This window comes from Cuculus canorus, chromosome 23 (assembly GCF_017976375.1).
Source record: "Cuculus canorus isolate bCucCan1 chromosome 23, bCucCan1.pri, whole genome shotgun sequence".
NCBI lineage: Eukaryota > Metazoa > Chordata > Aves > Cuculiformes > Cuculidae > Cuculus > Cuculus canorus.
The window spans coordinates 2,020,664-2,048,565 of NC_071423.1; the positions used below are offsets into that span (position 1 = coordinate 2,020,664).

Genomic DNA, 27,902 nt, shown 5'->3' on the forward strand with positions numbered 1-27,902 from the left:
GAGCCCAGCATCCACCTCCCCACAACCTTTCCGGGAGCTGCAGAGGTCTCCCCTCAGCCTCCTCTTCTCCAGACCAAACAGCCCCAGTTCCCTCAGCCGCTCCCAGAGCCCCTGGGCTCCAGCCCCTTCCCGGGCTCTGTTGCTGTTTTCCAGATGCCCTCCAGCAGCTGTATATCTTTCTTGTACCGAGGGGCCCCAAATTAGAGATTACTTTTATATTTAATGTGTTTTACTGGGCAATGGTTGCTCTGGACCACACGGAAATGAGTTTTCCTGAGGCCAGATTCTGTTTAACCTCCAGCTGAGGGATGGCCTTTACTACAATGAATACATCCACAGAGGTTATTTGTTTCCTTATAGTAAGATCCACCCCCTCAACACACCCCATGGTTTCCTTCTGCAAATATTTGCCAGTGCAGATTTCCTGGTGTTGGTGTTCCTCGGCTACGACACCGCAGAGCGTTCGACAAGGGGCAAATTTCCATTTCAGAGTCAGGTTTAGATAAAGGTTTCTGGTTTTGCTTAACTCAGCCTTTCAAGATGAGAGGAGCTGTGGGATTTATGTCCTAGATCTAACAACTTTATCACTAACCACCATGATTTTTACATGGCAATTTTGTTGCTTGAGTTGCATTTTTCTTGATGTCTCCTGGCTTCTTTGCATCAGCTTGCACAGAGACAACCACTCCTCAGCTAATTCTTCACCCACCTCTTGTTTTCCTCCCGTTTATTCTCAACTTCATCTTCAGGTGTAGGTTATTTTGGGGATAAAGCCCCTGTGTGCCTGCAGCACCCTGATTTATTCTGATTTATTTCAGGCTTGCAGGACACGTATTAAAATGGCAGAAGGTTCCTAGAACATTCATGGACCAATTTAAAAGAGGACCTGCCTACCTAGAGAAAAGAAACGCCTGCAGCTTGGCTTTTGCCTCCGGAAAATCTGAATTGCCCCACCTGAAAAAACATGTGTGACTCGAGTATCCAACCCCACCGCCGATAAAATCAATGATGAGAGGATGCCTACAGGATGCTTCCTGCCTTCCAGCATTTCCCACCTCTCCAAGAGGTGAGAAAGGATGATTTAATAGGTAATTATTTTTACATGAAGTCACCTGTTTAAACAACATCATGGGACAGGGCGAGGGAATCAATTTGATTTGAATAAATCAAAATAATAATAATAATAATAGACAGGGGATTGCCAGACAGCGCCTCTAGCCATGAAATCATCTATGGAACGTGGTGAATATATTTAATATATTAAAATTCACCTTTTTTTACTACAAATTCCCTGCGGTAGGTGTGTCTGCGCTCAGTGATGTAAGTACCTGCGCCGCTCCGTAAAAGTGAGTTAAACCCGGAGCTCCTGCACAGAAGGCTCTGTCAGTGCTTCTCTTAAAAATAGCGATAATAACGCTTACTTCTCTCCCGCGGGTGTCGTGGAGGTTAATTATTTAACATTTGTAAAGCACTCGCAGGGCTGGAGATGAAAGTGGAAAGTATTATTAAGAATAAACTACATTTTATAGGAGGCCTGGTCAGAAAATTGCGTTCGGAGTTGAAATATAGCTTATGAGGAGGGATCCCCGGAGAAGCATCCATCGCAACCTGGGAAACATGGGAAATGAAGTGTTTCAACGATATTAATCTGTTCTGCAGGGTTTGGTGGCTGAGTTTGCGCCAAGGGGTGCGGAGACCTGGGGTGGAGGAATTGCCTCGTGCACCCCAGCGATGAGGGAGTCCGGTAGGAAGAAGTTTCAATCATGGCAATGAAATGTGAGAAAATAAAGATTTTGGGGGATAAAGCCTTAAAACAGACAGTTTTTCAAGTCGGGAGTTTTGGGGTGGAAAATTACAAATTAAAGAACCGGCTGTGGATAATGTTGGGGGGCTTTTTTTGTGGGTTCTGGGTCATCTTTCCCCTCTGGAAGGGGTTTGGGAGTGTCCTGGGAGGAGGTAGGAGCTGTGGGCAAGGAGGGAGGAGCACGGCTCACCTGGGTGCAGGTGCGGCAGCCGGAGCAGCCGAGCAGGTAAGGTTCCACCGGCTTCGCGTCAAACAGGGTCTGGGAAAGGTCATCCTGAGGTGTGGGAATAATCCCCCATCCCTGGGAGGGAAAGGGACCCCACCTGCCTGGGTGGGTGGAAACAGCACCTGCCCAGGTGGGAAAGGGTGGGGAGACCCCTAAATCTGGCGACCAAATCAGCCCCATAGGGAGAGGGGTCGGAGTGGGTCAGTCTGGACTCACTCCCCTTGGGAAAGGAAACTGTGGGGGATGCAGGGTGGAGGGGGGGTGGGTTTCACCTTCCTCACCCCACTGGGGTGTCCCACTGTCCTGAGGCGATGGTGGGATGGAGCAGAGGAGGGTTTGCTGCTGCCGGTCCCGGGTTGGGCTCATGGGACGGGGCAGGTGGGATGGGGCAGAGGGGATGGGGCAGAAGGAATGGGACAGAAGGGATGGGATAGAAGGGAAGGGGCACACGGACAGCACTGTGTTCCAATGAGGAAGCTGAAGAATGTGTTACGTGGTACCCGAAAGCAGGCAGTGGTGGGAGCAGAGCAGCCTGGGGACAAGCAGTGCCCCCCTAAAGCCCTGATCCCCTCTGCTGCTCCCTGCCCCCAGCCGAATTAAATGCAAAAGCACTACCCAACAGCTAGACGGAAATCGCTGTTGCATGCAGTCTACTCCCTTCCCACCCTTCTCTCCCTGAAGAATTACCCAGAAAAGCCGCTTTTAGTGGCCAAAATCTTGTTGATTAGGAGGAAAAGCAGAGCCCAGGGGACTGCTCTGCTCAGCGGACGGTGCCTCCCTTTACCAGGGCGCTGCTGGGGAAACATCTCTTCCTTCTTCCTACCTGCTTGTCCTTAAAAACCTGGTGAAATCACACTTCTAGTAACATCTCGCTTCTAATAATATCTCACCTTTACAGTGCAGGGTGCGATTACAGAGGCAAAAAGCACTTGCAGAGCTTTGTGCCAGGCAGGCACAGCTCTCTAATAATCCAAGTGGCGGCTGCAGTGCTCAACGGGCTTAGGTTTATGTGTTTAAGGCAGATAACTGGATACATCTGCGATATATCACAATGCAAATGGTTTCTTTAGGAGCTTGTCTTGCACAGTTTTCCTTGAGGGGCATTGGAGGTGGCTGGGAGGAAAGCTTAGCCTATGCTGTGGGGCAATTGGGACAATTTGAGGATGAGCAATCACCTCATTTTCGGAAAATACCAGTTTTTGTGGCATTGCTGGTGGCGATAAGGCTCGTTTGGGGTCACCGCTTTGTGTCAGTACATGTGAGGTAATAGGGGTTGGTGGAGTCAGGGCTGTTCCACCACTGCGCGTTGCGGAGCTGGAGGGGCAGTTTGGTGTGCAGACCTTGGCTCCGCACTCCCATGGGAACCGCCACCTTTAGAAAGCATTTAATCTCTTAGGCATCATGCGGAGGCAAAGAAAAACGGCTTTTAGGATGGTAACATGCATTTCCCAAAACAGATCATTTTTAAAGTTAGACCTTATTGCCTCAAAACCACAAATAAACAAATGCAGGTCGTAAGGAGAAGCAGAACGATGACGAAGCACCCACTCTGAGCCCCTGTAATTAAGATGGCTTTGGCTAATTTGTTTTATTTCCCATCTTTCTCTGCTGGGCTGTAACTCGGAGCTGCTTTTTGCTGCCTTCCTGATGGCAGCACAGGGGTAGGGATGGAGAGTCCAAAGCGGGGACCTGTAACACACAGAGAGGCAGAGAGGCAGCAGACAGGGAGCAATATTACCTCTCCATCTCCAGCATTTTGGTCTCTCTCGCCCCTAGTGTCTCTTTTCAGGTGGGTCTGTTGAGTCTCTTAAAGACATCTCAGGTCCTGCATCCCAAGTTTGAAGCTTTCTTAGAATTATAGAATAGTTCAGGTTGGAAGGGACCTTAAAATTCATCTTGTTCCAATCCCCCTGCTATAGGCAAGGACATCCCACTAAATCAGGTTATCCAAGGCCCCATCCCAGTTTGAACTTCCATGTGGGCCTTTCAGGATTAGCGTGGTCTCCCTCACGTGTCTGTCAGCAGCTGCTGCACAAAGCTCCTGCAGCACCTGACGGTCCTTCAGATACTCCCCAGCAATTGAGCCTAATAGGTTCCAATGATGATGATCATTTTGAAAGTAAGACTAAAGCCCTTAAGGATCCTTTAGAGGCAGAAAAGTTGCTTTCCCGGTTTCACAGACACGCCTGGGCTCACAAGGATTAGAGACAAGTATCATGATTGCTTGGTGTCACCGTTAACGCTTCCCGGTGCAGATGGAGGCAATGATAGAAAAAAAAAAGATGATAATGGGATGAAATGGTTCAGAGTGGGGTTTTAGTTTGACATTAATGCATTAGGGATCCAGTTCCTGGGGGAGCTAATGGAAGCACTGCTATGATTAGAAGTGCCTCTGCAGACAAATGAGACAGTGCTGGTAATGGAGCGAGGCAGCGGGAAACAGGAGAGCTGATGTTGTAGGAGATGCCTCTCCTGACATCTCTTGGGCGTCTCCTCTGCCATCCTTCTGCCTGCAGAGGCACAGTTGTCTCACCTCCACGCCTTCACCTCCAGTCCCCCCTGTGGTGGACCACTCCTTCCCTCCCGGCCTCCCAAGCGGAGGATTCGGGTTGTGGGGCTATTTGTATTCAGAGGAAGACGTGATGCACACAGAGAGCACGTAGGTAGGAAATGAGCTGATGGGGGATGCTTTCTTGGCCAAAGCACCTCAGCTGCTTTCGGTCTCTAGGTCTGGGTTTGATGCTTTCCTGCGGTCTCAGATGCAGCCCAGGGAGACCCAAACCACCTTTGTTACTCCCAGACACACACCTCAGTGGGTTTCCCCGGCTCAGCCTGAGCTTCGCTCTTTTTTTTTTGCCAGCCAAGACATTTCTTTTCTTCCCTGAGTCAGCCTTTCCCTGGAGACCATCCCTGTCACCCACAGGCTCTCCGACAGCCAGGTGACAGGTCCCACAGCGAGCAAACCAGCCCTGGTGCGTCTGAACTGCTTGATTTGTGGAGGACAAAGGGCAAAGTTAATTGCAGGGTGATGGCTGTGAGCTGTTTCCAGTGATGAACTTTAGACTAATTTCCAAGCTGGTGAAAATGGAAGTGATGCCCCAACCGAGACATTACTGATGCATTAATAAAACCTTTACCAAAAATAACTTCAGTAAAGCAAACAAGACCTTTAGAAAACTCAAAGGGCCCAGGGTTTGGCTGCAAAGGGATTATCTGTGGCTGCCAGGGTGCTCCTTGCCATTCTTTCTGCTGCTTTGGATGCCTCCCTGGGTGGCTGAGTGCATTAGCATGAACCAAGAAGAAACCAGTTCCTTCGGGAGTCGATAAGAACAGATGAAACAGTAAATCATTAAGCTGGTAGAGCACACTGCATTGTAATAAACAGGGGACAAAGTGCATTAATTACAAGCCAGCAGGGATGCAGGCAAGTTATTGAACGTGCAGGTTAGACAATGAGGGAATGGGGAAAAGACGCGCTTGGCAATGAAGCCCGGTAATGGTGGTTGTGCCGCCAACACCATCAGCTCTACCTTCAGCTTTTTCTTTTCCCTGGTGTGGTTGATTGCAAGGAAAATCCTGCTGCATGGATAAATGAGACCTGCTTGCTCCAGGGCACTCACAGCAGCAAGCATAATTGGTTTTCTTTTTCCACTGTGCTCACCTTTTGCATGTTTTCGAAGGAGGAAGAGAAGCAGGAGAAAGACCTGGGGGTGGTGGTTGACAGACGACTGAACATGAGTCGGCAGTGTGCCCGGGTGGCCAAGAAGGGCAGTGGCATCTTGGCTTGGATCAAAACCAGTGTGGCCAGCGGGTCCAGGGAAGTGATTCTCCCCCTGTACTCGGCACTGGTGAGGCTGCACCTTGAGTACTGGGGTCAGCTTTGGGCTCCTCACCGTAAGAAAGACATTGAGGTCCTGGAGCGTGTCCAGAGAAGAGCAACGAAGCTGGTGAGGGGGCTGGAGAACAGGGGTTATGAGGAGCAGCTGAGGGCCCTGGGGTTGTTTAGCCTGGAGAAGAGGAGGCTGAGGGGAGACCTTATTACTCTCTACAACTACCTGAAAGGAGGTTGCAGAGAGGTGGGTGTTGGGCTCTTCTCCCGAGTGAGAGGTGATAGGATAAGATGAAATGGCCTCAAGCTGCATCAAGGGAAGTTTAGATTGGACATCAGGAAAAAATTCTTCACAGAAAAGGTTCTCAGGCACTGGCAGAGGCTGCCCAGGGAGGTGGTGGAGTCCCCACCCCTGGAGGTGTTTAAAAGGCAGGCAGATGAGGTACTCGGGGCGTGATTTAGTAGCGAACAGGTATGGTTGGAGCTGACGATCTCTATGGTCTTTTCCAACCAAATGATTCTATGAATTCTATGCTTGTCATGCATCCCAGAGAAGCCACCCTGCTTCCTGCTAGTGAGCAATCAAGAGGGCACGGGGGGCAGCAGCCCTGAAACAGCCCCGTCACCCTGCCAAGCTCACCCCATCTCACATCAGGACTGCGCAGTGGGTGTGCTGGCAATGCAGGTCGTGCATACTCCATTAAGTGACCTTTAAGTTTCCCCATATGATTGTTCTGTGTATCCTTTAGGTCCTCCCGTTTTGTCTGCATCGATCTCACATGGTAAACCATCAGGTCCCGTTAAATATCTGCCTTTAAAATATAACTGCTGAAGCTCAGCCACGGAGTTATATTTTTGACCGTATATTGCTGTAAGGTTATAATTACAGCATTATTTTAATGTATGGTGTGGCTGCAGCACTTCTTGGTGTGGTATTCTGGGATGGGTTTAGTTCTGCTGTCAGTCATTGTCTTGATATTACACCATCACATGTATGTGGTGGGATTCTCCACTCACCCAGAAAACGGGTTTTTCAACCGTCTCCCTGGCTCAGGTACACTACTCCCTTAATCACAGGGACACAGGCGGATGCTCTGATACCCTTGTTGTTCATTCAAAGGATTAAAGAGGCAGTTAGAGTGGACAGGTACAGTTGGACTCAATGATCTCGAAGGTCCTTTCCAACTAAACAGTTCTCTAATTCTATTGTATTAACCCACTGGACTGTGCTAGCATTGCTGGTCATTGGCGCCTTGCTTTGATTTTGTGTTTAATTATCCGGTGCACCCACTACCAACAAATCTCTTAAGTCATGAAATAAGGCAGAGCTTCGCGATGCTGCTCACGGCTGATTGCAAAGCTGCAAGCCTATAGGGTTGAAAAGAATCATAGAATCATAGAATCATAAAAATCATAGAATATTTTGGGTTGGAAGGGGCATTTAAGATCATCCAGTTCCAACCCTTTGCCATGGGCAGGGACACCTTCCATGGGATCAGGTTGCTCCAAGCCCCATCCAACCTGGCCCTGAACACCTCCAGGGATGGGGCAGCCACAACTTCCATGGGCAACCCCTCGCAGTCCAAACATCAATGTATTAGTAGTACCTTTTATTCCCATGCACAGATTTTCCACCCTTGGATTAAATCCCCTCCTAAATTTGTTTGGATGAAACCCACCGTGATGTCTTAGGGTATTTGAGGGCAGGAGTGGTGTAAGCTGCAAGGACGGCAGCCGTGTCTGCTACTGCCGGTAGCTGCGTGCTCCTGGGAGGTGTTTGCACGAGGAGCCAATGTTTGCTTACCTTGAGCTGTTGGATTAGCTGGTTTGGTTAAACCGGTTCAAATCGGGCAGGTTGGCTACAGGGCTTTAGCAGGTCTGATCCAACCTGGCGGATTTCCCTGCTCCGAGACAGCTGCCTCTGGGAGATGGTATCTGCAACCAGCCAGGGGCAACGGACTCAACGGGGAGAAACAAGGTGTCCCCAGGATAAACCGACCTCAAATCAGATGGTAATAAAGCCAAAGCAACCACACTGCCCTCTCAAAGGCTGTCAGCAGCGAGGCGTGTTCAACCTCATGCCCAAATTAGCCTTTATGCAGAACACGGGTGACAGCAGAATAAGAGCTTTTTGGGGTTTATAATAGCAGCCGGTAGAGACTGGAACCCAAAATGCAGCCCTGGAAGGTTGCTTTAAGCATAACACAATTTGGGATGGGTAGGTCAGGTCCAGCCCCAAACTACACATCCTTGATGGACTTCATCCGTGCCACGAGGGAGCTGGTTTCTGCCCGGCATTTAGTGCAGCTCGGCACGGAGAGGAGCGTTACTAAATGGAGGAGGAAATCCTGGGCGCCAGCAGCACAGCCTTGGCTATCAATTAACAAAATTTCTAATTGACCAGCCCGACACAACCGACCTGCAATCGCGCCAAGGCAGCCCCCGAACATATGCTCAAGCCCACATCAAAGAGCTAATCGTTTCTCCTACCTAATTAAGCAAACCAGCAAATGGCCAACAGGAGCCTGGCTGGGTTTTAATTGCTGTAATTCTCCTAGGAAACGGGTCCCCTGGCTCTCCCACTAACCCTGCACACGTGAGCTGCAGCACGAAGGGCAGGAGGCTTGAGCAGCCTGTCTGGGATGCCCCGGCTCTGCATAGTGCAAATCCGGCTTAGTGATGCTCTGGAGAGAAGAGAAGGGGTGGGAGGAGGCGGTGATGCACAGAACAAGTTGGTTTCTTTGCCCAGAACTAAATTGTTTTGTTTCCAGCAGTCTCAGGGTAGCTATATTTTGAACAAAATGCTTTGGCTTTGTGAATTACGCGTGGGGTGGGCTTTTCACCTTTCAAGGACTGAAAAAATTTCAGGAATTTAAGCAATTTTTAACACAGTACACCACTTCCGTGGCTCTACAAGGAGCTAAAGAACCCAGTGATGAACCCTCTAGACCTTACTGTTTACCCTGTGCACTTTCTCTCCTGCCCGGTCCCGAGAAGCCCACTTTGCAGTCTGCGGCAGATGCTCTCGCTCGTACCTGCAGAAGGGTAGGAAAAGCAGGAGCTGCTGCTGGGAGGGATCCTGGGAGGTTGCTGTGATCAGGCTGGGAAGCGCCAGAGGCTGCAGCAAAAGTGGGCACTCTGCTAAAATAGTCTGGATGGTGGCTTTTGGGGGTTTTTCCTAACCCTGGGACAAGGACCTCAGGGAATTCTCTGATGTTCCCACCTCTCACCCTTGGAGGGTTTTACAATGCTCCTTCCTATCCCCATGTTCCTGGTCCTCCCTGAAAGGGAAATTCCATTTTTTTTCCAGCGTTATGTCAAATAACTGGTGGAGGTTATATAAGGATATTATTTTTCTTTGCCTCATAGTTGGAGGACCTTGTGAGGATGGCAAACTTCAAGGGTCACGCACTTCCAGGCAGTTTCTTCCTGCTCTTTGGGCTCTGGTGGTCTGTGAAATACCCACTGCAGTATATCAACCAGAAAGCAAGTAAGAAAACCTACAGGATTTATTGTTTTAAGCATGTGGATGCCATCGAAGGGGGAATCAAAATCATCTTTGCTTTAATAGGTAAGTCCTATATTTTACTAATTATGCTCATAACTTCCCAGCCCGTAGTGATGACTGTGCTGCAGCCTTGAGTCCAGATATGGAACGATATGTCCTTGATGTTCATCTTGTCTTCATCTCCATTGGAGTGTGACATGAGAAGACCAGGTCTCATACCCCTTCCCAAAGCTGAGCCACCTTTAATACAGGCAGGCCTGGTTTTTATATCCAGTTCTTTCTCCCTAATGCAAAACCATCAGCTCTTGGTTCAGAAACCCTCTGAGCAACCTAGTCTAGTTGAAGGTGTAGCTGCTCACTGCAAGGAGGTTCGACTAGACAAAACCTAAAGGTTGTAAAGGTCCCTTCCAACCCAACCCATTCTATGATCAACGATTATCGTGTATAAACCACGAGAAACATCATGATCTTACATATCCATGCAGGGATGCTGGCAGAGCAGTTCGTCCCGGATGGTCCACACATGTACCTCTACAGTGGAGAGAACCACGACTGGGTGAAGCTGATGAACTGGCAGCACACCACCATGTACCTCTTCTACGGCCTCTCCGGGGTGGTGGACGTCTTCACATACGTCTCCCAGGTGGTGCCGCAGGGTCTGGACCGCCTCATGCTCTCCATGGCTGTGTTCGTTGAAGGTTGGTAGAAGGTGGTGCTTAATTTGGGGAGGGATGTTGGAGGGCAGTCAGAGAAGGATCACAATTTGCCAGACTGAGATATCACTCTGAATGCCCATGAAGACAGGACGCATTGTAGGTGATATATTAGGGCGATATATTAGGAAGTAGGTGACTATTAGAAGCACAGTCTTGTAGGAAGATGGGAAATATGGGCATCAATAGGTCCTGGCTTTGCCTGGCTTGGGATTCCCAGGGTAAGAGCGGTACAACGCAGCAGGCTGAGTTTCCCCCGTTATGATAAATGGCTGGTGGATGCTGCATTTATCTTCTGTCCACAGAGCTGTTTGCGTGCCCTGCGTTCCCCCTCGAGAGCCATTAATTGCATTGCAGGCGTCGTCACCCTCATCTGCTTGTACTGCATGTGGCAAATTCAAGTGACTTATTCCTATTTCAGCACATCATGAATATCATTTTGTCTCAGGCTGTCTTGGAAGTCACGAGCCAGGATTTCAGACCCCTCTTGGATCAGACAGGGAAGAGTCACTATGAAATGAATGCCCTGTTTATATAGAAAATCCCTTAATAAAGACACATCTCTTGTTATTTTCCCTTCCCTGATCCCAGTGGTTTTTGAAGCAGCGGCAGGGGCAGGTCAACAGGCAAAGTTTGGCATGTAAGAAAAGGAAATCTATCATTTCCAGCTCCCAAGAAAATGGTGAAGTTAAGCAATAGAAAAGCAGGACCTTGGCTATGTGAGGAGGGTGATTTGAAGTGGTGGTGGCACCAACATGGGAAGAAAACTACCCTTCTGTTGTCTTCTGGCTGTGGTCCCCATATTGCTCAGATCCTCCTGTCCCAAGGTGGGGCATCTCATCCCTCTAGGATGGTGGGATGCCACGACACCTGGAGAGATAGTGCTACGTGGAGTGCCTTGTTTTTACAGTGACCTGTTTCAATTCACCAACCAGGCAGGTGATTTATTCTACCAGGGCTCTGTGGTCATAGAATCATGGAACAGTTTTAGTTGGAAGGGACCTCAAAGCCCATCCAGTCCCACCCCCTGCCATGGGCAGGGACACCTCCCATTGGATCAGGGGCTCCAAGCCCCATCCAACCTGGCCTGGAACCCCTCCAGGGATGGGGCAGCCACCACTGCTCTGGGCAACCTGGGCCAGGGCCTCCCCACCCTCACAGGAGAACATTTCTTCCTAAAATCCCATCTCAATCTCCCCTTTTTCGGCTTCAAGCCGTTCCCCCTCATCCTCTCCCTGCCCTCCCTGATCCAGAGCCCCTCCCCAACTTTCCTGGAGCCCCTTTCAGCACTGGAAGCTGCTCTATAAGGTCTCCTCAGAGCCTTCTCTTCTCCAGGCTGAACAATCCCAACTCTCTCAGCCTGTCCTCATCATGGTTATTCATGCTGCTCTGAGGGTGACACATATGTTTTTTGGCAGGTTGTCTCTTTTATTACCACGTCCTTCACCGCCCCATGCTGGATCAGCATATCCACTCCTTGCTGCTCATCGCGATCTTCTCAGGGGCCTGCAGCACCATGCTGGAGGTCTTCCTCCGTGACAACATTGTCCTGGAGATGTTCAGAGCTGGTGTCACCATTGTCCAAGGAACATGGTTCTGGCAGGTCGGTTGTGTCTTGTTTTGAGGAGCAGAGCATCGAGGTAGGAGAGCAATGGGAAGGGAGAAAAAGAAGCCGTGCACAACGTATCAATCGCACATCTCTGAAGAATAATTTTTCCAAGCTCGCCTCATAAATAGATCATAACCCAGAACAAAAATTTACTTATCGCAGGTCATCTCCTGCTGAAATAGCTGTTTGGCTTGGCTTATGGCTTCTCTGGGGGGAAGAGAAAAAGCGAGCGCTCTCAGTCAGCAACCAACATTTTACAGTACCTAACAACCAAGCACTAATTGCTTAATGTGTCTAATGCACCCGGCTGCGCTCCCTCTGGTTTAGCAGAGAGATGCAAATGCCACCAGGCAATAAAATGGCTGAGTAAAAATATATCCAGCTGATCGCTGTGGTAGTGGTTGGAGAAGCAAAGAAATCAGCTGGAGATAACCACTCCCAAAACTGCGCTGCCAAAAAGAAATGTGAGTTCTCCTCCTCTTCGTCAGCCCTAGGTCTGCTGCGCTAACTCAAACGGTTCATTCAGAGATTAAACCTGGGCTGAGCTTGCGGAATATTAGATTTGGAGTTGTTAAAGGAGCCTGCAAGGCAGAGAGACAATTGTGTCCGCGTATTGTACAGAAAAAGAGAGACTGTAGGCATAGACTTTCTTCGTGTGACCTCTCGTTGCAAGGCTGGGCTTCAAGGAAGGCTTCAGAAACCACTGTCCTGGTCAGGGCTCGAGTCCCTTGGTCAAAAAGGGGATAACAGAGATGGACAGAGGGCTTCTGGAGGGCTTCAGTGCAATGATGTTTTCCCTTCAGGGTAATAAATTGTTTGTTCCACCCAGATTGGGATCGTGCTGTTCCAGCCATGGGGAGGTCCAACGTGGGATGAGACGGATCACAGCAACATCATGTTCCTCACCATGTGCTTCTTCTGGCACTGGGCAGCTTCTGTGGCCATCCTGGCTATAAACTACACTCTCGCTTACTGGTACGGATTTGGGCAGAGGTGGGGTGGGCAGGCAGGGATGGGGATGTCTGCAGTGAGATGCAGATGTACTCCAGCCAGTCCTGGAGTCCAATGTCACGGCTGAATAAGCAGCCCCTGATTGCTGCCAGTTTTAGGGCAGGGCGACAAAGGTGTGTGTTAATTGTCAGGTGCACAGAATGCAGAAGAGTGCCAGCACGGGCACTAGAGGGGGAGAAATTGAATAACCAAGGCCCCAGCGCCGCTCCTGGAACTCACCCCACAATTTCTCCTCTGCACTGCGTGCTGGACGTCAAACATTAATTCAATAGAAAAATCATAGCATTACCAGGAGAGCCTGACACGTTGTCCCCTCCCGTGCAAGGATTTTGAAGCTGTTGACAGTCTCTGAGTTATCAGAGGTACGACCGCACTCTCCGATTGCTAACACATTGCCAGTCCCTGGCATGGCTTTTCCAAGGGGACATTATCCCACTTTTTGGGGTGCTCCTACAGCCTCTGCGGGACGCTGCGTGGCTTACTGAGATGAGCTACAGAAGGGCTGGTGCCGTCTATGCGGGCAAATAGACTTTGTATAGAATTAAAGCCTCCACAGCCCCGGCTTTTTAGGACCCTTATAGGAATTTCTCCCCTCTGTGTGTTCATCACAAATGCACTTTGCTCCCTGGAGCAGTCTGGCACTGGTGCGTGTGTTTTGCTAACAGTGATTTATTGCTCGTGCGTTACAGCTGCCTCCAGAGGTGCAGGAGAGGCAGTGGAGAGCCCTACATAGGGCTTGGAATCCGGCAGCAAAAGTGTGACCCCAGCTCCCAAGCTGCCTTCTTAAATGGATCTGATGAAGAGTGAAGAGGGCGCGATCTCCGTCTCTAAATATGTGAAGAATCTGTTTTCTAGAAGAGAAAAAAAAAAAAGAATTAAAATCTAATTAAAAATTTATGTTTTGGAAGAGCAAAGAGAGGCTCCACCGTTCTGCTGCTGGGAAGGGTGTTGAGCACATGGGTGGTATCTGCCCTCTGTCCATACCCAAATATCGCCATCTCTGAGACCGGCACTGTTTGCAGTGTGGAAATTCCACATGATGAGGTTGCTATGGGTTCCCATGTGCGTTGCCATGGTGATGGAAGGCATCCTCTGGCCAGCTGACCTTTCCAAGTGCCAGGAGGCTGAAGTCAGGAAAACCTCCAGCTTGAGGTTGCGTTTCCCCAGCCCAAGGAGGAAGAGTAGAAGAGTGTTGAAAGGAAGATTATGTCAAATCTGTGACATCACAGCTTGATTTTGCACAATATAAATTTCATTACTGAAGCTTTGAGCTAAAGAAGGGTTTCGTTAATAGTTTCCATGTTCACTTAAAGGCTGAAGAGTGAATAAATGTGAAATATAAATCCTTACTGAGCTGATATCCTTAAATTTGTCTGATAAATTATAGAGTGTGTAATAACAGCTTAGGCAAATCCATCCCTCAGACCTGTAAAGCCTGAAGGGCTGTAAGATACATGGCTAAGCAGCAGGGATTCATAAAACGCCCCGGTTTTCCATTGGAAATAAACCCCTGAGCTGGGGAAGTGAGAAGAAACAGGCACAAATTTTGGGTTTAGCCTGCCTTTGCCAGCAAATTTCTTGCCAGAAGTGACTGGAAATGTCATTTCGTAGACAGGAGGAAAATGTACCAGTAGTGGGTATGGGGATTGAAAAAAATATATATACACACACACATATATATATAATAAAACCCAGCACATGTAAAGCGAGGGATGGATGGATGGATGGATGGATGGATGGATGAGAGGGATCTGATTTGTGTGCTTGTGCTCACGACTGAACGGAAGAGCAGCTCCTGCAGGTCCAAGCATTTGCAGCTGTGTGTTCACACCCGGAGGCAGCAGAGCTCATCTTTAAACAGCCGTTCCCTTGTGCAAAGAGCCTGGTGCAGACCAAGGGGCTACAGCCTGGAGTTTATTGCTTATTAACGGTGCTATAAAGTCTAACCTACTTATACCTCCACCACCAAGCCAGTTTATTTTGCAGGGCTGAATATCAGGAGATGCAAACAGCTTGGTATGAAAAGCTGAAAGAGAGATATGAGATAGCGGAGCAATACATCTCCGTAAATCCATCTGATAAACGCTGTGCAATTAGGTCTCATGAGCTGTAACCACCGATCGCTTTGCAGGTACTTTTCATCTGCCGAGTGGAAGAGTTTTTCTAAAGTGCATGAATCCCTCTTGCTGCTGCGATGAGACGCAGCCCGGGCAGAGCATTTTGCAGGCTGCCACCTCCTAATGCACAGCGAAAAGCCTATTTGCAAGGTGACAAACCAAGTTACCTAGAGTGCCGCGGGACAGAAATCCACTTAATTGAACAGCAAGAAGACCTTGTGTGATGCTCTGAATTATTTCTTGCTCTGATCTGAATGATTCCCTCTCCCTGCTCCCATCCAACAGCCACATGAGGGCAGCAGCAGGTCCCAGGGCTGCAGGGACTGAAGTCCAGGCTCGCTGAGGTTGCACATCTTGCAACCACCCTCCTCCTTGCTACCCCAAAAGGTCAGAGGTGATTTCCATCCGATTAAAGCTGAGCTCGGTTTCTAATAGCACTCTTTGCTTCTGAAGGTAGGAGAGGGTTGATTTAGCTCTTCACGGCTCTCTTTGCTGCTCTTAAGTCGGCGCCTCCATCCACCTCGATGTTTTCTTTCTCCCTTGTCACTGTGTGGTCAAAAAACACTTTTCCCCTCTGTAGCGCTCGGTGTCTGAAATAGTTTCTGTCTGCCTTATTAACTCCCTGGTCCTACAAACATCCCAGGACTGTCAGTATAGTGCTTGCTAATTTGTTTTCCAGCTCTGGAGCACATTCTTTCCCAAGGTATGAAGGTCAGCCAAGGAGGAGAGGTACAGCCTGTGATTAACGATGAGAATACAGGTGGTGTTCACTTCTTGATGAGAAGCAAGGGGTTTTGTTTTAGCTAGAAAACACATCTGTAGATAGCCTGGGTACCCGAACCAGGGCATGAAGGTTGCTGGATGCATGGTAAAAGGTCCAGAGATGGCTTATCTATAGCGAGGAGCACAGGCCATCCTCACATTTGTTTCTTCTATGCTAGACATACCAAAACAGTCCTAAAGACAGCATGGCTTTCGTCAACAACATGAATATCAATTACTTGTCCTAGATCATGTTTTTCACCTTATACATTGAGTTATCATCTATTGTCTTTGCACTGAGAAGTGGTGGCTGCCCCATCCCTGGAGGGGTTCCAGGCCAGGTTGGATGGGGCTTGGAGCCCCTGATCCAGTGGGAGGTGTCCCTGCCCATGGCAGGGGGTGGAACTGGATGGGCTTTGAGGTCACTTCCAGCCCAAACCATTCCATGATTTTATGATACTGAACCCACTGGCCATGCAGCTGGAGCAGATGAGGGGGTGGATGTGTGCCCATATCCACCGCTGGCTCTAAAAGGACCGCAATGACCTGTGCAACATCTCAGTGTGGATTTTGCCTTGTGTAAGTACAGCCTGATGTTGGATGGTGCTGCTAAAGGGTGGGGGCCACTGGTGTTCCTGAAACAACCCGCTCATCTGAGGTAGGAAGGAGCCTCTGGTCATCCCAATGGTGATATGTAAGATGCTCTTATAAAGGAAACCAGACAACACCCCACAAAGCAGCCACATATCTGGGCAGGCAGCTCCTGCTCCAGCTTGAGAGACAAACCCTCAGCAGAAACCCTAGAACAGCCCATCCACGAGCCACTCATTCCTCAGGCAGGGACAGGGTCGGGCAGGGATAGGATCTACCACTGCCATCCCTCACAGCCACATTTATGTAAGGCTGAAATGATGGTGTAGGCAGCAGAACAAGCCCTGCCTATGCTTATACCACCTGTTTCACCTCCTCTGTTGCCTCTTTGTGAAAGCCAGTATTAGTATTCGTCATAATAACAATAATAATAATCCTTTGCACTTCCCGAACAACTATCCATCTGCAGCGCTCGAGCGGCTGGCAAACCTTTAATTAGATTGTGCCTTCCCACCACCCCCAGGAAGTAGGCAAATATTATCACATTTTTTCATTAGCACCGAGGATGATGAGGAACCTTCAGGGAGAGGATGTTGCAGTTACCGCTGAGAAAAAAAAAAAAGGGGAAAAATAAAGTCAAATTCAATCCAGGGTTCAGCTTGAGAACAGTGGAGGGGGCTGGAGAAGGTCAGACACAGATCTGCCTCCCCCGGTCTCTCTCTGGGAGGAGGGGGAGGGCAGACGTGTGCTGGTTTAATCCCATAATATTCCACGCCTCAGTGGTTTGCAGCTAAGGGACTGTAATGGAGCCGTATCCATTTGTGCCCGCAATGATTTTAGCGTGCAGGGTGTGTGAGTGACCCACTCTGGGATCGGGGGGTGCCATCCTTCCTCTGGGTACCCCCTCATCGGGCTCTTGTTCCCAGCCCCTTGTCACAGCTTCATCCTCTTTTTTATTATGGGAACCGTTCCGCAGGCTCGAATCCTCCTTTCTTCAATCGTTTCATGCACCTACCATCTTTTTTCATTGTCTCACTCGTGGGTGATTTAACACGAGTTCCCTTTTCACAGAAAATTTTCTCTGCTCTAGTAGAGGTGTCCCTAGAGTTGGAATGGGGTGGGTTTAAGGTCCCTTCCAGCCCAGATCGTTCCATGATTCTCTGTGCTTTACATTTTGCTGGCTCTTTAAGCTCCATGGAGAAAGAAACCTTCAGCCCCTGAGTAGATGCTTTTCAGCTGGGTCTGGTTTCCTCCCCTCTCCCTCCAGGTGCTGCCCTCCCAGCTTGCATTATCCCACTTTCTCCAAGGGCTTAACTTGCCCAGCTTGGCGAGTGGCTTGGTGCTGAGCTGCCTTTTGGGGTGATGGTTTGTTGAGCTGTGTGGTTGCAGAAAGAAAAATTGAGCTTCAAAGAGGTTCCTGCTGGTTCTGCTTTTCTTTTTTTTCCAGCAATAAAGGTATGCTTTTCTGGCTGTGCTATTTTTAGGGATAGGTCTGTAAGGAAGAGCTCCTTTGGGCGTTGTGTTTCTCTCTTTGCTTGGGCTCAACGTGGTATTGCCCTGTGAGCTCGTGGAGCTGCCTGGGTTTCTAGAAGCCCCTCTCTTGCTGTGGGCTTCCTTGCTGTTTCAGGACCTTCTTCCATGTGTGCTCAGCTCTCTGCCATGGATGTACCTGACAGGGCCTTCCAGAACCTGAAGGGGCTACAAAAAAAGATGGGAAGGGACTGTTTGCAAAGGCTTTGAGTGATAGGACGAGGGGCAATGGGTATAAACTGGAGAGGGGCAGATTTCGACTGGACATAAGGAAGAATTTCTTCACCAGGAGAGCAGGGAGGCCCTGGAACAGGTTGTTCAGAGAAGCTGTGGCTGCCCCATCCCTGGATGTGTTCAAGGCCAGGTTGGATAGGCCTTGGACAGCCTGATCCAGTGGGATGTCCCTGACCACGGCAAGGGTGGAACTGGGTGATCTTTAGGGTCCCTTCCAACCCGCACTATTCTGTGTTGCTCCCTGAGCACCATTGGAGGTGAGGTGTGATGGATATGGGGTGCAGCAGCACTGCCAGCTTCTTGTTTTCCTTCCTTCCTCCTACATGCTACTGCTGATAGGGAGATAATGACTATAAAAGAACTCCTGGGTATGGCTTGGCAGCTTTTATGTCTATGCTGGAGAACAACCCGTCACCCTGGAGAGGTTGTGCTGGTGTGTTTCCATGCTATTCCAGCCTTGAGGCTTCCCTGGGGTGCTGGCTCACGTGTATGGCTCTTGGCAGGGCTGGGCATGGCTTATCCTGTGGCCTCGCTTGGGGTTTTTCTGGCTTGCACGGGGAGTTGTGTGTGTGTGGTTGCAACCTGAAGAAACACTGTGTTGTGAATGCACTGAGCGGTTGTTAGTGGCCCTTGGGTGGTTGGAGGCTTGGGCAGTCCTCCTGAGCAATACCGCCTGTTTCCGCACCATCAGCTTGGTGCTCCAGAGGGAGATGGGGATGCTGGGATGGCCGGTGGGATCTATTTGTCTTGAGACAAATAAATGCAGCTGGTGGGGTGCTAAGCCTGGGTGTGCAGCCATCGGCGATGCGATGTGCAGCAGATCCGGAGTGAATTGTCTGGATGCTCGGTGTTGGGCAGCATCCAGTGTCAGATAGGTGAAAAGGAGTAGGAACAGGCTGCCGTGTCCTGCCTTTTGGCTGTCGTCTCCCTCCTCTTGGCTGCTGTGTGCTGGGAGATGGAGCTCTGGTTTGTGAGCTCCTGACCCAAAATCTCTTGCCTATAAGTACTTTTTATAAGGCCATACCCCCTAAAAGGGTTATCGGGTACCTGGCAGCCCAGTTCAGGGACTTCAGAGCTCTGCCAGCAGAGCCTGGCCACGCTGGGGGATTGCCATGGCTTTGTTTGTTCCTGGCTCTTTCCCCAGTCATCTAAAAACCCAACATAACAACTGAACGTAGTTGTCCTGGGAATGGAATTGGCTGCTCCTCCTGATTTTTGTGTCAAAGTCTGGGAGGCTTTTTCTGTTTTTTTCTTAATAGCAGACAAGAGGTGTCCCAGGTTGTGAAAGCTGGTTGACTCAGAGCGCCTTGAACTGGCCCGCGGGATGTTCAGCTTTAAACATCCTGTCTGAAGGCCACCTCCCCGTGGTGGCTTCTCCCTTTATCTGCCTCTTCTGAGTAATAACCGCTCCTTTCTGCCACTGCTGGAGCTGGGAGAAGGACAGGCAGGAGTCGCAGGTGAGCTCTTACCCATAGAGATAAATACATTTGTGGGCAGCCGTGCCATGGGGTGGACAAGGTTGCTTGAGCTTGGGAAGAAGGGATGTGGGGAGAGCCCATCAATGCAAGGCAAAGGGTTAGTGTGATGGTGGCTACCGATGAGGCTGGTGGAATTGGTGCTGATGGAGGCAGCCTGCCAGCAGTCTGTGGCTTTAGCTCTTTTTTAGGAGTGTTATCACATTTTGGAGCTGTGTCATAGCAGAAGATTGGCAGGAGAAGGAGCTTGTGCCTCTTCCGTCCGGGGAAGGCTATTGGCACAAGAGACGTGCCTGGGGAGCAAGGATGGAGGAGGATCCACAAAGAGAAGATCCTCCAGATGTCCATGGTGAGGTGCTGAGCTTGCCCCCCGCACGCAGGCTCCTGTCCTAGGCTGCTGCCTGCCAAGCTGATGGTTGCACCCATGGGTGCTTGTAGGGGATACTCATGAGTCCACATGGGCAGCATCTTTGTGGCAGCATTGATCCCCTTGAGTCAGTGGGAACAAGTCCCAACACAGGGCTGAAATTACTGATAGTGACGGAGCTGGACCTGCGATGGTTTTGGTGGAAGGGGAGCCTGGAAATTGGACAGAAATGCCATCCTTCCTGAGCCAAGCCCAGAGAGGCTGCGAGCAGTCAGTGCGACGCACCGTAAGCAGAGCAGGCAGCTCCCGTATGGCTATTAAGCAAAAGCATCGTAGCCTGGAAGCTGCAGAAGGAGAAGGGCAGCTCAGGTAATAACTTCTGACTGCAGTCGTATTTCAAGTCCTCTGACAGACAAACTAGCTCGCAGGAAAAATAAATAACCCGGGTGCCTTTCCTCAGCCGCGCTTTCTTCCCTGGTTATGGCTCACTTGGAGTTTAATTAGCTTTTATGTGAGCGTGGACTCAAATGCCGGGGCGGGGGGAAGCCGGTGGGTGAGAGGTACAAGTTCTGGGCTCATTGGGGTGGTTGAGGGGCTGTGTGGGTGTATGTGGGGGGGTTGTTTTTCTGCACCTCCAATGTGTGAGCTGTGCGAGTGGACTGTTGCTTGGAAACGTGTCTGGTTTCTCTGCAAAATAGTGGCTGTTTTGCAAAAGAAGGTGGGGGTTTTTTTTGAGTGGGCTACATCCAAGCTTCTGCTTGACTGAAAGGTTGGTTTGAGACATCTCTGCTAGGTTGGAGATGCCCCAGGGTATGTGGTGGCTGCTGAAGGGTTGGGTCCAGGAGCCACAAAGCACAGGGGACTTGTGACAGCTCCCAAAAACCTTGCTGATCGGGGTTGCTGAGAGGTGACAGAACAAAAGAATCCTCGGCACCAAAATGAAAAGTGAGACTACTCTACCTGGGAGGGGGATGGTTGGGGCAGGAGATCCCAGGAACCGCTCTGGATCCAAGTGTTTGGGGGGCTGCTGGTAACTAAGGTGAAGGGAGGGATGCCCGGTGGATGTGGGGTGATGAATCCCTGTTTAAAGCTGGATGCAGTTCTGGTGCAGCTCAGAGCAACACCTGGAGCTGCAAGTGGAACGTGTTGGTTGTCATTCCTAATGGATGAGCACTGCGATGTCTCTGCTCTCCTCCAATTAAGCCTGTCAAATTAACACTCCTGCTATGTATCTTGATGAGGGTGCGCTCCTGACTCCAGCTTCAGGCTGTTGCCCTTAGAGGAACATTCCTGGTAGGACAATGGTAAAATTTGGTTATCTATCGTGCAATTGTGCACCGCTTATGTGCGCTTGAGTAGCACTTGTTCTTAGTCACCTCAGCACGTGGATGTCTGCAGGGAAGCGTTGTGCCCTGGACTGGGTGTCCAGGCTATAATCAGGAAAGATGTGGGGCGTGAGCCGCCTCTCCCTAACGCAGGTATCCAAACTAGAGCAGAAAACCATCACCAATCCCTGAACCAGCTCCTAGGATGGGGTGTTTCTCACCTGCCTTAAAGGCTATTTAGTGACTTCCCTCCTGAAAGGAAGCCTTAACGCGCTGTAAACAGTTTGGAGCCTTCCTATTACCTTCGTCCCAGAGATGCAATGGATGACAATAGTCCGTAAACCCAAACGCAGCTCCTGCCCACGTGGGGCTGCGCCAGTTCCAACTCCAGCTCTGCAGCCAAAACCTGACTGGGGATGTCCTGCAAAACTCTCTCTCACCTAAGGCACTTGCTACACCACATCCTACCCTTATTTTGCAGTATCTAATTACTTTCTAGTGTGGGAGGACTTGGAGAACGTGCTGGAGTTGTTCATCCAGCCTCTGCAATTTGCTTTGGTATTTATAAACACAGTGAGGATGTGATTTGTGATGCAAGGGCAAGTTGGTTCAGTAGCTTCAGGATGAGTAATACCTTATTCCATGCACATCCGAGCTAGAAAAGAACCAGAAAGCCTGTGAGAAGGGAAAGAGCAAGACCTCCTTAGGTGGTAGATGCATGCAGAGAGCAAGCAGAGAGGTCTTGCTGGAGGAAACCAGACCATCCCAAGGTAACATCAGAAGCTCACCACTGTAAGCGGTTAGATCATTAATTATTCCTTTCTGTGCTGGCTTCTCTTGGATTTTTATTTAAACACTTTGAGTATGGGCTTAAATACTTTGTAGGATGTAGCTTTGCCTGTGGCAGCCGGTCATGTTGGCGTACCTCTGCTCCTCTCCATCCTTGCTGGTGCTCGGTGGCGTTGGTTCAGCTTAGCACAAAGGCAATTTTCATGCCTTTATTATTCGAGTTCTTCCTACTAGAGATGAAATCTCTTTCCCTTGTGTCAAGTCACCGCTTGTGTGTGATACAAAGGTTGTGTGGAATATGTATGAGGCTCCTTTTGGAAATGGTAATGGTTCTTACATTGCCGCCTCCTCCTGCTGCGCAGCCGGTGGGGCCCAGCAAAGCCTTGGCTGGCTGGAGCTGCCGAACACTGGCTGGATTCACGCCCTGGTAATTATCCAGTTTGGAGGGATTTTATGTTCCAAGGAAATAATTGTCATGTTGCTTTTTATTAGCAAAAACTTTGTTATAATTCCTCTTCTGAAAGCACTAAGCTGCTGTGCTTCCTCGGGTACTAATGTATTTTTCTCTGGCGCAATGAAGTCCTAATGATGGGTACACACACATATACAGTGGTACACGGTGGCAGCTTCTCCGTGGTGAGTTCCCATCTCTGGTATTACCTGTTTGTACCTGGTGGCATGGCTGTGCACACCCACTCTCTCGGGATGCAGTTCCCTGGGAATGCCAAGCAAGCGAGAAGCCCATTTCCCTTGGGGATAACTTTGAGTTGGTCCCAGGCTCTGTTTGTCTTTGCAGGTCAGGCAAGCGAGCCCAATGTCAACAAGTTTCCTCGGCAGTGCCCTCCGGGGCACCTTCTTCCTCATATTTGGTCTCTGGTGGTCTGTGCGATACCCGCTGAGGTATCTCAGGCGGAAAGGCAATGCTGAGAGTCAGCCGAGCAATGGGATCCAGCGTGTGGAAATCTTCGAAGGGGCAGTCAAGGCTTTCTTTGCTTTAGCAGGTAAGAGATGATGAGATATCTCTGCCCTGATATCTACTGGCACTCCACCATGCTCTCACATGAGACTGGGGCTGTTTCTGGTGGGAAACATCTGTGGCTGCTGAGGGAGGGCTTGGGGACATGCTTGTGGCACCCTCTGTGTTGGGACCTTGCTGACATTCCTCTGGGTAAACATCGCTCCGACTTCACCATTGTAAAGAAACCTTTCCCGCAAGCCCGTTCTTCCTGTTCTCCGCCCAGGAATATTGGTCGAGCAGTTTGTTCCCACTGGTCCTCACCTGCAGCTGTACAGCCCCAAGACACACAGCTGGACTGACCTCACCCCCTGGCACTACACCACCGTGTACCTCTTCTTCCTCCTCTCCGGCATCGTGGACATCGTCTCGCACTCCCCGCTCAAGCTGCCGCTTGGCTTGGATCGGCTCTCGCTGTCAGTGGCTCTGTTCATCGAAGGTGAATCCCACAGGGTGCCGGGGAGATCATGGAATATGGATTAGGGAGAGGATCAGCAGTGTGTGCTGCAGCCCCAAAACCTCAGGCTGTTTTGAGGTCAGGGATGTGCTGTGCTCCAGCCAGAACTGGAGAGTATGCAGACGCGTGATGACACTGGCTGTGTGCTGAAGGTGCCCCCTCCGTATTCCCCTCCAAATATGAATCCAGCCATGGCCGGATGCCCCAGGGGCACAGGGAATGCGTGGGATCCTAGAGATGTGTGCTTCCCCTGGTGACAAGCCGCTGGCACTCTATGGAATTGAAAAAAGATGTTGTCTCCCCCACCTTGGGTGGATGCAGAGGCACAAACCCTGTGATACGAAGCTCCTCACAACCTCCTCAGCTGAAGGTCCCCATCACTGTGTTCCTCCTGAGAGCCCTATGGTCCTGTCTGGGGCATGATGGTCTCTGCCACTGTGGGGGTTTCTCTGCAGGCAGAGCAAAGCCCAGCACTGGGGACTGCGCCGTCCTGGCAGGGTGAAGGTGATGACAGCAGGCTGTTTGCTGTCTGGCTCTTCCCGCCAGGCAGATCATAGCAAGACCTGGAGCATAGTCTCAATTTTCAGATGTTTTCTCAGAAAAACAACTCCCAGAGCATCCTTTTCTAACGCAGTGTGAATCTTGGCAGGTTTCCTCTTCTGTTTCCATGACTACAGTGATGCGGTGCTGGACCACCACCTCCATTCCCTGCTGGCCTTGGCTATCTTTGCTGGTGCCTTTTCTGCCCTCCTAGAGGTTTTCATCCGAGACCACATCATCCTGGAGACCTTCAGGACCAGCTCCTTCCTTCTTCAGGGCTCTTGGCTCTGGCAGGTCAGTGCGTATCGAACGTTCTCCTCCAAGCAGTGAGCTTCCCCCCCAGGAAGGCAAGCAGAGGGGGGATGCTCTGCCCTTTACAGCACGTCTGTTGGGTTAAAACTGGAAACTGCTTGGAATTTAAGTAAATAAGAGGAGGAAAAAAGGCTTAGTGCGAAGCTGTCGTTGTAGGGATATGCGCATGTAATATATGCAGCATGGACAAACCTGCCCACTAAATGGAAATCGGATCCCACAAGGGTGGGAAACCACAATTGTGGGGTTTTGTTCTCTTTCTCGGGTCCAATTTCCTCCTCTTTTTTTTTCCAAGTAACTGGAAATATCTGGAAATGTTGTAATCACCATCTTTGGGTCTAGGGAGAAGTGCAGAGCCTGGCAGTGCACCCCTTGGGTTTTCTCAGAGGATGCTGAGCTGCACTGCGAGCCCTCAGGCTTGTCCATAGGGCATCCCTCTCCGCCTGGAATGCACCCCCATGTCAGTCTGGGGAGACACACATGCTTCGGAGTGCTAACAGCATCCCTCCAGGTGTTACTTGGGGTTGTTGTGCCTCTAGTTCATAGTCAGCTGCAGAAAGATGGTTAAAATCAGGAGGAAAAGAGAAGAGGGCTGTGCTAAAGTCCAACATGTGTTGATGTCAAACATTTCTTGCGTCTGCAACCAGATTGGATTTGTGCTGTCCCCTCCATGGGGAGGACCAGGCTGGGACCCAACCAACCGCAGCAACTTCACATTCCTCACCTTGTGCTTCTGCTGGCACTACGCGGGCGCTCTCATCATTTTGGCAGCAAACTCTGCTGCATCTCGCTGGTACGTGGGGCAGAGGGGCTTTGGGGGGTCCCAGCACTGGGCATGAGCTCCAATGACCAATAGAACAATACCTACATCCAGTGCTACCCTGGGAAATCAGCCAGCAGTGTATTGTGGGATAAGAAAACTGGGTGTCCATGGATGTTGTAGAATCATGGAATGGTTTGTGTTGGAAGGGACTTCAAAGCTCATCCAGTTCCACCCCCTGCCATGGGCAGGGACACCTCCCACTGGATCAGGGGCTCCAAGCCCCATCCAACCTGGCCTGGAACCCCTCCAGGGATGGGGCAACCATGACTTCTTTGGGCAACCTGGGCCAGGACCTCCCCATCCTCATCATGAGGAATTTCTTCCTAATGTCTAATCTAAATCTTCCCCCTTCCAATTAAAAACCATTGCCTTTGTCTGATCACTCCAGACCCTTGTAAAAGCCCTCCCCAACTTTCCTGGAGCCCCTCTCAGCACTGGAAGCTGCTACAGGTCTGCCTATAGCCTTCTCTTCTCCAGGCTGAACAACCCCAACTCTCTCAGCCTGTCCTCATCGCAGAGGTTCTTGGCTGCCACCGCAGTCTTTAGCAGCGTTCCCAGGAGGGTTGGGGGGAGCTGGTGGCTCTCTCTGCCTGCAAATACCTGAGCAGTGTCACTGTCCCTCCTGCAGCTGCAACGAGTCCTGCCAGCTGAAATTTGGGGACATCGATGTGGAGCTGGACTGTGGCGTATGCACCCGCAAAAACAACAAGAGTGGTGCCCTGCTGCCAGAGAGCACCTCGGACGACAAATGAGGCTGTGGCAAGCTGGAAACTTCTCTTCTGCTGGCTTAGAACTCTTGAGATGAGGTTTTTAATCAGTCTTGATAAACTACAATGGCACTTGATGGCAAAGCATCAGAAGTGGGAGGCAGGACCCTGATGGTGGAGTGCGGCAGGAGATATAAACCCTTTCTGTGCATCCCTTTGATGGCAGCAAGAACAAACCAGCTTGTCTGGGAGAGGTGTTTTAATTTTCCATGCTGCAGCACAACTGGTTTGCTGGTGGAATCCAACTGGTGTGGCTGATTTTAGCTATTTTTTTGGACATTCTTGGCTTTGCCTCTGCAGGAGGGAGGCAAACCAGCAGTCAAAACTCCTGGTGCCTGTCGCTCACTCTGGTGTTAATGGAGGGGGTTTTGTACAAAGCTTAATGTGCACAGAGCATACGTGGACACCAATAAAATACTTTAATGAATCACCTTCCTGGATCTCTTGAATGTGGTGCCTTGAGATTGGAGGTTAAGGTAATATTCAGCTTCCAAATGGTTCAAGGAGTGGAAGGATGGGACAGCATGTGACTTAATGTCACCAAATCTGCCTGGAGAAAGGGGGCTGTGGCCCGTGGATGGAAGGCAGGGATGCTGTTATCCTGTTAGCACTGTTGCGTAGCTTCTCCCTTCCATGGTTTTAATCGGAAGCCGGGAGGATGAGTTAGATGGATGAGGCAGACTGGTTGTGATGGATTTTGACTTGCCTGGGAGATGGGGTGTTCACTGGGCAGAGCTCAGCTTGCAGAGAGACCCTGGAAGCAAGATGATGGCTTCAGGCAGTCCAGGTTGGGCATACAAATCTTCCTGGTAAGTCCCTGAGAGCCAGGGATTCTTCCTTATGCCCAGTCTAAATCTGCCCCTCTCCAGTTCATACCCATTCTCCCTAATTCCATCCCCACAGCCTTTGTGAACAGCCCCTCCCCAGCTTTCCTGGAGCCCCTTCAGGCACTGGAAGGTCACTGTATATTTAAAATGCTTGTGCCATACCCTTCACCGCGGGCTGGGCTAGGTGACATAGGGAACATGAACAGTGTTATTATCATCTTTTAAGACCTTTGCTCTGGTCCTTCCCAAAGATGTGCAGAAGACAGCTTAATGTAACCACGTCTTTACTGGTCTGTACAGCTCCAAAATCTCCAAGGAGGAAGGAAGAAAAATCCACCCTGGCTCCAAGCAGTTGTGATTGCCAGCCCCACAGGAGGTCCCAGGGAGAACAAACACTTCTATTTCATCATTTATTTATTTATTTGCCTTTGGGAGCAGGGCTGGAAGCAGCCCAATGCTTTGTGTTGGCGGCTGTCAAGAAATGGACCTCAAGGATGAAAGAAACCAAAATGAGTGCAGAGTTTTGGGCTCCCAGGTTTGGCATCCACACATGAGATGATCATTTGGGGTTGTAAAGCAGGCTGGCGTTCATGAACATAGGTTTCTCCAGGGTTTAGCGGGGCAGATCGACATTGACTAGGGCTGATGTGGGTCTCCTGGGCCAGAGTGAACACTTCAAACATGCTCGGTGGAGGTGATGTGCTCTGGTTATTAATAGTCCTCGTGGGATGAGAAGAACCGTCTTTCAGTCAGCTTGTTATAGACTATCTGCCACTAACGGGAAGCTCAGTGCACAGGTTATAACCCTCTGTACTGCACTTGGAGAAGAAAGGGAAAAAAAATCTCTTTCCCCTTTGATCACCTAATGTTGCTTTTTGCCTGTTTTTTTGTGCCCTGGTGTTATCTGAGTAATGCTGAATCCCTCTCTCGCTGAGGTTTTTGCTACTTAAAGTGTAGATCTTTAGTAGGGATATTTCTTCTTTTCCCAAATAAATGCAAATAAGAGCAACTACTTAGCGATCAACTGGCTGCGTTTTAACAAGCTTAGCGAGATCACACACTGTGCCTAAAGGTAAAGCGTGAAGTTTCTTTGAACAGGGCTCACAGAATTAATCGTCCTCCAGTCGGGTGATAGAAGTGGCCCCTATTTGAGATAGACGATCATCAGTTGGGTCAATAGAGCAGAAAGAAGAAATGATATTATTGTGGTTGTAATTGCATTTGTAGAGCAGTTCCTAGCCTGCGTGTGGAATTGATATCCTCTCTAACAA

At 50.0% G+C, this 27,902-nt stretch overlaps 2 protein-coding genes across 6 annotated transcripts; both read left to right on the forward strand.

The window, feature by feature from the left end:
• Window positions 1-916: 916 nt before the first annotated feature.
• On the forward strand, window positions 917-13,999 carry LOC104066060 (transmembrane protein 45B). Of its 3 annotated transcripts, none has more exons than XM_054087203.1 (6): window positions 917-1,088; window positions 9,229-9,430; window positions 9,853-10,065; window positions 11,499-11,683; window positions 12,519-12,664; window positions 13,390-13,999. In XM_054087203.1, the coding sequence occupies exons 2-6, from the start codon at window positions 9,247-9,249 to the stop codon at window positions 13,505-13,507; spliced, it is 846 nt and encodes a 281-aa protein (XP_053943178.1). In that variant the 5' UTR covers window positions 917-1,088; window positions 9,229-9,246; the 3' UTR covers window positions 13,508-13,999. The 3 variants fall into 3 exon arrangements, with proteins under 3 accessions (XP_053943178.1, XP_009566902.2, XP_053943179.1); XM_009568607.2 differs by lacking the exon at window positions 917-1,088 and adding an exon at window positions 1,932-2,030 and having other exon boundaries at window positions 13,390-13,998; XM_054087204.1 differs by lacking the exon at window positions 917-1,088 and adding an exon at window positions 5,821-5,878.
• Window positions 14,000-19,252: 5,253 nt separating this feature from the next.
• On the forward strand, window positions 19,253-26,234 carry LOC104066061 (transmembrane protein 45B). Of its 3 annotated transcripts, none has more exons than XM_054087200.1 (6): window positions 19,253-19,391; window positions 22,687-22,891; window positions 23,132-23,344; window positions 24,012-24,196; window positions 24,862-25,007; window positions 25,666-26,233. In XM_054087200.1, the coding sequence occupies exons 2-6, from the start codon at window positions 22,705-22,707 to the stop codon at window positions 25,787-25,789; spliced, it is 855 nt and encodes a 284-aa protein (XP_053943175.1). In that variant the 5' UTR covers window positions 19,253-19,391; window positions 22,687-22,704; the 3' UTR covers window positions 25,790-26,233. The 3 variants fall into 3 exon arrangements, with proteins under 3 accessions (XP_053943175.1, XP_053943176.1, XP_053943177.1); XM_054087201.1 differs by lacking the exon at window positions 19,253-19,391 and adding an exon at window positions 21,716-21,871; XM_054087202.1 differs by lacking the exon at window positions 19,253-19,391 and adding an exon at window positions 21,745-21,893 and having other exon boundaries at window positions 25,666-26,234.
• Window positions 26,235-27,902: the final 1,668 nt, after the last annotated feature.

What these genes read in the sequence shown, in the direction of transcription:
- LOC104066060 (XM_054087203.1), top strand. Translation starts at nt 9,247, where the DNA reads ATGGCAAACTTCAAGGGTCACGCACTTCCAGGCAGTTTCTTCCTGCTC. An exon ending in AATCATCTTTGCTTTAATAG is followed by an intron (nt 9,431 to 9,852) that starts GTAAGTCCTATA and finishes ATATCCATGCAG; the next exon opens with GGATGCTGGCAGAGCAGTTC. An exon ending in AACTACACTCTCGCTTACTG is followed by an intron (nt 12,665 to 13,389) that starts GTACGGATTTGG and finishes CGTGCGTTACAG; the next exon opens with CTGCCTCCAGAGGTGCAGGA.
- LOC104066061 (XM_054087200.1), top strand. Translation starts at nt 22,705, where the DNA reads ATGTCAACAAGTTTCCTCGGCAGTGCCCTCCGGGGCACCTTCTTCCTC. An exon ending in GGCTTTCTTTGCTTTAGCAG is followed by an intron (nt 22,892 to 23,131) that starts GTAAGAGATGAT and finishes TTCTCCGCCCAG; the next exon opens with GAATATTGGTCGAGCAGTTT. An exon ending in AGTGGCTCTGTTCATCGAAG is followed by an intron (nt 23,345 to 24,011) that starts GTGAATCCCACA and finishes GAATCTTGGCAG; the next exon opens with GTTTCCTCTTCTGTTTCCAT.